Here is an 8,487-nt window from a genome sequence, read left to right on the forward strand (position 1 = left end):
TATAAATCGGCATCAGTCCGGACTAGTACAAGCAGCCAACCACACACACGTAGCTGCACGTCGCTATATAAGTGCAATAATCTTGGACGCGACGTTAAACCCCATTTCACCTCATCTTGATAGTAAATGACAACATATCGAATATCACTTCAGTGTTCATGCAATCTTGATAAGAATTAAAGTTGTTTATTCCTAAAACAAAACGAAAACACTTTCCTTTGCATTGGATACATTGGTTCTCATGAGTAAGTAGATGCACTAAGTCAGAAGTAATCTGATTTTGAAGAATCGATAGCAATTCAATCATAAAGTCCATTGCTAAAATGTCTTGAATTGGAAGCATGAAAGCTGGAAACATAATACTGTCGAAAATGAAATGGATTTTCCTCACTCCGACTTTGTAAAACAGGATCAGTTTTATCGCGGGTAAATGATGTTATAAGCTCGGAACAAATCCTGACTTTCCCTCAAACCGGCATTCGAGTAACAGTCTGTAGTCGGAGAAGAGGCAGTTACCACAGATGGTGCCGCGAGACAGATACAGAAGATCAACAATCAGCTTCAAACATAACATAGAATTTTAATGGACACTCTCACTGAGGTAGTTATTCCAATCATAACCATATTAGCAGAACTGCGCTAAAACATTAGACGAGGGACATCAAGACTAAACAATTGATATAATTTTAGAATTAAGCAACTTATGTTGGATTCATGGAATTACTGGACTGCAATAAATCGGGTAATGTAGGCCGTATGGACAATTTAAGCCTGAAATATCTCCGCGTGTAGTTCGCGTATCATATTGAAGTGCAATACTGAGGTGTAATCTGTCACCAGAGGATGATTCAGGGTTTATTGTGAATGTTTCGCCCATGTGACGTCTAGTATCAGATAATAGGAGGTCTGGTTTCAATACTGAGGAAATGGCCATTCCGGAAAGAGCAAACAAGTGATTTGTGTACAAATTAATTCCATCAATAAGACGATGAAGCTAGATACTAAAATAGAAATTGTTTGGTAATGAATATACGGCTAATGTGTGCTTGCCAACAGGATTGTTGTGATAAGCTTGTAATGTACATTTAAACACAGGAAGAGAATTGTGGCAATATTTTTCAGCAATTTGTCAGTCAAATATTTCAGCGGAAGTAAATAGAGACTGAGCTTTAAAGGGAAAAGAGAAGATGCTTTGTCTTTGAACAATCAATGGTACTTACATTCATCATCCTGCTTCTTGTCCAGAGCTATAATTGGCCAGTGCGACTTCAGAAAGTGTAAATTTGAATAACGTTCATGTTGATAAGAAACGGTCGCCTGCACTTCCTTTTATTGTCAATTGTATCTCCCTCCGATAAAAACATATTTAAAGGAGTGTCTGTGTTTGACGGAGCTTGTTTTTGACGGAACCCGTGTATGACGGAGCCTATGTATGACGGACTGTGTATGACGGAACACGTGTATGACGGAGCCTGTGTATGACGGACTGTGTATGACGGAGCCTATGTATGACGGAACATGTGTATGACGGAGCCTATGTATGACTGACTGTGTATGACGGAACACGTGTATGACGGAGCCTGTGTATGACGGACTGTGTATGACGGAACATGTGTATGACGGAGCCTATGTATGACGGAGCCTGTGTATGACGGACTGTGTATGACGGACTGTATATGACGGAGCCTATGTATGACGGAGACTGTGTTTGACGAAATCTGTGTATGACGAAACCTGTGTCAGACGGAGCCTATGTATGACGGAGCCTGTGTATGACGGACTGTGTATGACCGAGTCTGTGTATGACGGAGCCTGTGTATGACGGACTGTGTATGACGGACTGTGTATGACGGACTGTGTATGACGGACTGTGTATGACGGAACATGTGTATGACGGAGCCTATGTATGACGGACTGTGTATGACGGAACACGTGTATGACGGAGCCTGTGTATGACGGACTGTGTATGGCGGAGCCTGTGTATGACGGACTGTGTATGACGGAACATGTGTATGACGGAGCCTATGTATGACGGAGCCTGTGTATGACGGACTGTTTATGACGGAGCCTATGTATGACGGAGACTGTGTTTGACGGAATCTGTATATGACGAAACCCGTGTAAGACGGAGCCTATGTATGACGGAGCCTGTGTATGACGGACTGTGTATGACGGAGTCTGTGTATGACGGACTGTGTATGACGGACTGTGTATGACGGAACATGTGTTTGACGGAGCCTATGTATGACGGAGACTGTGTATGACGAAACCCGTGTAAGACGGAGCCTATGTATGACGGAGCCTGTGTTTTACGGACAGTGTATGACGGACTGTATATGACGGAACATGTGTATGACGGAGCCTATGTATGACGGACTGTGTATGACGGAACACGTGTATGACGGAGCCTGTGTATGACGGACTGTGTATGACGGAGCCTGTGTATGACGGACTGTGTATGACGGAACATGTGTATGACGGAGCCTATGTATGACGGAGCCTGTGTATGACGGACTGTTTATGACGGAGCCTATGTATGACGGAGACTGTGTTTGACGGAATCTGTGTATGACGAAACCCGTGTAAGACGGAGCCTATGTATGACGGAGCCTGTGTATGACGGACTGTGTATGACGGAGTCTGTGTATGACGGAGCCTGTGTATGACGGACTGTGTATGACGGACTGTGTATGACGGAACATGTGTTTGACGGAGCCTATGTATGACGGAGACTGTGTATGACGAAACCCGTGTAAGACGGAGCCTATGTATGACGGAGCCTGTGTTTTACGGACAGTGTATGACGGAGTCTGTGTATGACGGAACCCATGTATGATGGATTCTGTGTTTGACGGAACCTGTGAATCACGGAATCTGCGTTTGAGGGAGCATGTGCATGACGGAATCTGCGTTTGACGGATTCTGTGTGTGACAGATTCTGTGTATGACGGAGTCTGTGTTTGACGGAACCTGTTTTGACTGAATCAGCGTTTAACGGAATCTGTGTATGACGGAGTATGTGTATGAAGGAGTATATGTATGACGGAGGTCTGTATTTGACGGATTCTGTCAATGACGGAGACTGTGTATGACGGAGTCTGTGTATGACGGAGTCTTTGTATGACGGAGTATGTGTATGACGGAGTCTGTGTATGACGGAGCCCATTGGTGGGATGTATGTATGAAGGGGCATATATGTCCTATATATATGGCGGTATTGCCAGTATATTGCCAGTGGTTGTGGGATATACTCATTATCAAATACAACAACGTGACGTCATCATTACCACAACATAATAGCAAATACAGCAGGCAGACTGGTCTTATTCACCGAGAAAACTAGTGTTGAGTGGGAGATTCATCGTGTTATTAGCCATTTCATCCTGTTAACATGGATTTTTAAAATGGAATCCATCCAGGAAGATAAATGCATATCACACATTCGACGACAAATCACAGTTTTAGTTCATTCCAAATTGCCAAGAGACTACAGTCACGTGACAATATCTGCCACAGTGCACTTTTTTCGCCGTCCCAGGAGGTCAATTAAAACACTTCTGTTAAGTAATACATCATGGCATTAAATTGGCTATCACGTGACCTGACTGAACTGAGACCGAAGCTAGATTACAGTAAAAAAAAAGATACAAGTCTCCCAACACGAAACAATCTTAAATCTTTAATATCTTTCAAACGTTTCTTAGGATATGATCAAGTGCTATATTTACCAAGGGTAATGCACGTCGTGCTCAAGAGAGCAGTGCACACACGCTGAGATTACGCCCGTGTGTGGAACTGGGACAACCTCCATCAATTGTTCCCTCACAGAAGAATCAATGGACCCAACATTAAAAAAGATCATTTACAGTCGGCGTGTGTTGATACACACACAGACGTATTCTTGTACATCCTGCGGAGACGAGTTCGCAAGTAGTGACCATTGTCGAAATGCTGTCTAATTGGCACTTTTGTGACAAGCGAACGTGTGGTTGACATACATATATTCCTTGTTTTGTCCACGACTTCATGCCTGACTCCGGTAACAATGGGACGATCTTATCTAATTCGTTGAATCACGTCAGTGCATAGCTGTTTAAAAACAGGTCAGCATGGTTTCACGAAAATATCCCATGTCCTGGGTGATATACAGTGTCAGGTTGATGGAGGTACCTTCCGAGACGTGGCAAACGAAATCAAATATTTAAACAAAACGAATTGTTTTTAAATTGAATTACTTGCCGTAATCTCGTGTATATGAGTGAGACAAATCACTGGCAGGTATGTCGTCAGTCTCATTAATAAGGGTGAGAAAAATCACTAGCAGGTATGTCGTCAGTCTCATTTATAAGGGTGAGAAAAATCACTAGCAGGTATGTCGTCAGTCTCATTTATACGGGTGAGAAAAATCACTAGCAGATATGTCGTCAGTCTCATTTATAAGGGTGAGACAAATCACTGGCAGGTATGTCGTCAGTCTCATTAATAAGGGTGAGAAAAATCACAAGCACATATGGCGTCAGTCTCGTTTATAAGGGTGAGAAAAATCACTAGCACATATGTCGTCAGTCTCATTTATAAGGGTGAGACAAATCACTAGCACATATGTCGTCAGTCTCATTTATAAGGGTGAGAAAAATCACAAGCACATATGGCGTCAGTCTCGTTTATACGGGTGAGAAAAATCACTAGCAGGTATGTCGTCAGTCTCATTTATAAGGGTGAGACAAATCACTAGCACATATGTCGTCAGTCTCATTTAAAAGGGTGAGAAAAATCACTAGCAGATATATCGTCAGTCTCATTTATAAGGGTGAGACAAATCACTAGCAGGTATGTCGTCAGTCTCATTTATACGGGTGAGAAAAATCACTAGCAGGTATGTCGTCAGTCTCATTTATAAGGGTGAGACAAATCACTAGCACATATGTCGTCAGTCTCATTTAAAAGGGTGAGAAAAATCACTAGCACATATGTCGTCAGTCTCATTTAAAAGGGTGAGAAAAATCACTAGCACATATGTCGTCAGTCTCATTTATAAGGGTAAGACAAATCACTGACAGGTATGTCGTCAGTCTCATTTATAAGGGTGAGAAAAATCACAAGCAGATATGTCGTCAGTCTCATTTATAAGGGTGAGAAAAATCACAAGCAGATATGTCGTCAGTCTCATTTATAAGGGTAAGACAAATCACTGACAGGTATGTCGTCAGTCTCATTTATAAGGGTGAGAAAAATCACAAGCAGATATGTCGTCAGTCTCATTTAAAAGGGTGAGACAAATCACAAGCAGATATGTCGTCAGTCTCATTTATAAGGGTGAGAAAAATCACTGGCAGGTATGTCGTCAGTCTCATTTATAAGGGTGAGAAAAATCACTGGCAGGTATGTCGTCAGTCTCATTTATAAGGGTGAGAAAAATCACTAGCACATATGTCGTCAGTCTCATTTATAAGGGTAAGACAAATCACAAGCAGATATGTCGTCAGTCTCATTTATAAGGGTAAGACAAATCACTAGCAGGTATGTCGTCAGTCTCATTTATAAGGGTAAGACAAATCACTGGCATGTAGTGCCCTTAATATCATCCAAGAGATGGGTTTAATAGTAACAAGTCTTCAACTAACAGCAGTGAGAATTGTCATGTGACACCCTCTTGCAATAACCTTACTGTAATGCTGCAATAGTGTCTGGGGCGCCATCTTGTCACCATGTTGGAAATACTTGTCAGCGTTTAGGGAAGATGTGATGTGAAACCTAGAAGGCGACATTAGCTGAGTATAGCAGGTATCCGTGATTGGTAGGTTTCATTGGGGTTTGACGAGTCGCGTTCCGTGCAAACTAATAAGATCATGATCGAAGGTGTAACGTCGAGGCTCAATTAGCCTAAAAGTGTTTGAGTTCATCTATTTCACTTTAAATTGGAAAGTTGTCTCACGTGTCGCTGTAAAACCCGACACTCAAGAAAACGTCATTTTTGAATTAGTTTGAACTATTTTAAGCACGGGTGAGAGATGATATACTAGTGAAATGAAGCTGGTCTTAAGACTAAAACTGGGGCGATTGGGTAGCCTTGTGGTTAAAGCGTTCGCTCGTCACGCCGAAGACCCGGGTTCGATTCCCGATATGGCTACAATGTGTGAAGCCCATTTCTGGTGTCCCCCGCCGTGATATTGCTGGAATATTGCTAAAAGCTGCGTAAAACCTCACTCACTCACTGAGACCAGAACCGGACCCACCCTTGTCTCAAATGCTTTGAAATTCCCCTGAAGAGAATCAGTCCCTGTTAGGGCTACGGGAAATCGTTTATGTCCATTGAGAGTGAGTGAGTGTGGTTTTAGGTAATATTCTATCAATATCACGGCGGGGGACAGAAATGGGCCTCACACATTGAACCAATGAGAGGAATTGTAACCGGGTCTTCGTCGTGATGAACGAACGCTTTAACCACTAGGCTACCCCACCGCCCCCTTATATCCACTGAGATGGATGACTGGCAATTCAGTGCCTTATTTTGTGTATACGTATGGATTAGCATAGATATCTGTATTGTATTATATTGAGGAAAGATCAAAGAGACACAAATATTCGGAAATTACCCAGAAAGGGGAGTGTGTGTGTGTGTGGAGGGGGGGGGGGGGGGGGGGCAGTAAGAGGGGGGTGGGATTTTGTACCGAGATTAGATATATTTCAGCTACAACTACAAAACCAGATATTATTTTAATCTAAAACTTTGAGCCTGAATTTGTTTTAAAAAAACACTTGGCAACAATTTAATAATTCTTTTGCGGGCAAATCGGTTTATTTTGAACACTCCGAAGCAAAATTATTTTCAAGAATTTTCAGGGACAATTTTTTTTCGATAAAAGAGACAGACCTTTTCAATCAAAGAGAATTATCAAGAAGTGCTTGTGTTAAACTGGCAGGATTGAGATGCACACAAACGCAAGGCAGGAAAGTGTTTCTCTTCTAACTATGGCCTTAAATTTCTTCTTATCGAACTCACAACCTTCACATAGAGATAGAGCTGTGATCCAAATATATATATATATATCTTCCTGTCTAACTTTCAACCTTTAGCTTCCCCTATACGTATTTTCTAACTTAATTTTCACCTCTGCTCTTGTTAAAACCTAGTTTCAGTAAAATTTTAGACAAATCTGTTGATCTGACTCAAATATTTTTTCCCTTCAGAACTGGCGGGTTTATGTCACTACTGACAGTGTTGAGCATCCCCACTGGTTATGACACTTTCTGAAGGCAAAGTGTTCATTCGGTTCTCGACTCTGTTCATATATATTACCCAATCGCTGTTGTTTTTCCTCATCATAAATTGATTGAACACAGGCGCAACAAGGAGAATAAAGTTATCCCAATTTAATTAAAGTTAAAGACAAAACGCAATGCCACCGGGGGAAAAGACACCATTCGTTATTTCATTTTACAAGATGGCTTGCAGCTGCAATCCGGGAAAGTCTTTTATTCCTTGTAATTTTAATTCTGATTAACTCAGTCTGTCAACAAGTTTTAAAAGACATAACTGCTTAATTCCAAACTGATTCATTTCCTAAAAGATTTAGTTGTGAAGTTTTGAAAAGTTTTTTCTTACCTTAATCGCTTCTTCATCATCATCCGTGAAGTCGTCAATGGGTGCAGCAGACGACAGCCCTTGCAACAAGACAAGAAGCATAAGGGACACAAAGCAGACGACATGCACGGAGTTGGATTGACGCACCATCCTGGCTGGGTAACGTGTAAGATACTGATCCTGCGGCTGAGCTTCTTCTGGTGCGACAACGGCGGCGATGGAGCTAAGGCCGTTGCATGCGCCGCCCGACGTTTATATTGGCCAACCATAGACCTCCTAACTTCCGGCGTCAGACTATAAGTGATTTGGTTGGGCCGCATCGACGAGGTGTGGAACTATCAACTATTCACATTTCTATACCTGCGTGATGTTTTCACTTTCACAGAAGGCCACACAAGCGATTATTTTGACTATATTTAAGTGTTGTGTGCGTATGTAGCCATAGGAACCAAATATAATTTACTGTTGTTAAAATCTGTCATTGCGAAATGCCTTTTAAGAAAGTATAATTGTGTTAATTTGTGAAAGCTGTGATTGACAGAGTTATGAGTGGTGTGGGGGGTTGGGGGGGGGTCAGCCAATGAGCGCTCAGATCTGCCAGGTGCGTGGTCTTTGTTCCCTCCCACGCCAGAAAGCTCTGTCCGGTATTGATCACGGAGGACTAAGAGTCATGGGCGTTGTATTAACCAACAAGGAATGGTCCGGGACGCTTATCCAGGATTAGACATGTCAGATATCGATGTACACTCCAACTGACACAATCGCCGACAAAAATATCCGACTGAAACCTAAATCGTATTACTGGTGCGATTATTCATGACTTAAGTTGAATAGAGAGCAGTGTCCACAGAGCAGAGCTGTTGCTGATCGCCACCCGATAAACGATAAGAAATACGAACAGA

General features: G+C 42.2%; 1 protein-coding gene across 1 annotated transcript in view; it reads right to left on the minus strand.

Annotated features, from left to right (window-relative positions):
* LOC124122541 overlaps positions 1–7,820 on the minus strand; it is a 33,553-nt gene extending 25,733 nt beyond the window's left edge. Inside the window, exon 1 of the mRNA XM_046485594.2 lies at positions 7,607–7,820. Within this exon, the coding sequence (XP_046341550.1) occupies positions 7,607–7,735 (129 nt within the window). The 5' untranslated portion in view covers positions 7,736–7,820. The remainder of the gene's footprint in view (positions 1–7,606) is intronic.
* Between the last annotated feature and the right edge of the window lie 667 nt (positions 7,821–8,487).

The sequence above is a fragment of the Haliotis rufescens genome, unplaced genomic scaffold (genome assembly GCF_023055435.1).
Source record: "Haliotis rufescens isolate VD_foot unplaced genomic scaffold, xgHalRufe1.0.p SCAF_13, whole genome shotgun sequence".
NCBI classification, from domain to species: domain Eukaryota; kingdom Metazoa; phylum Mollusca; class Gastropoda; order Lepetellida; family Haliotidae; genus Haliotis; species Haliotis rufescens.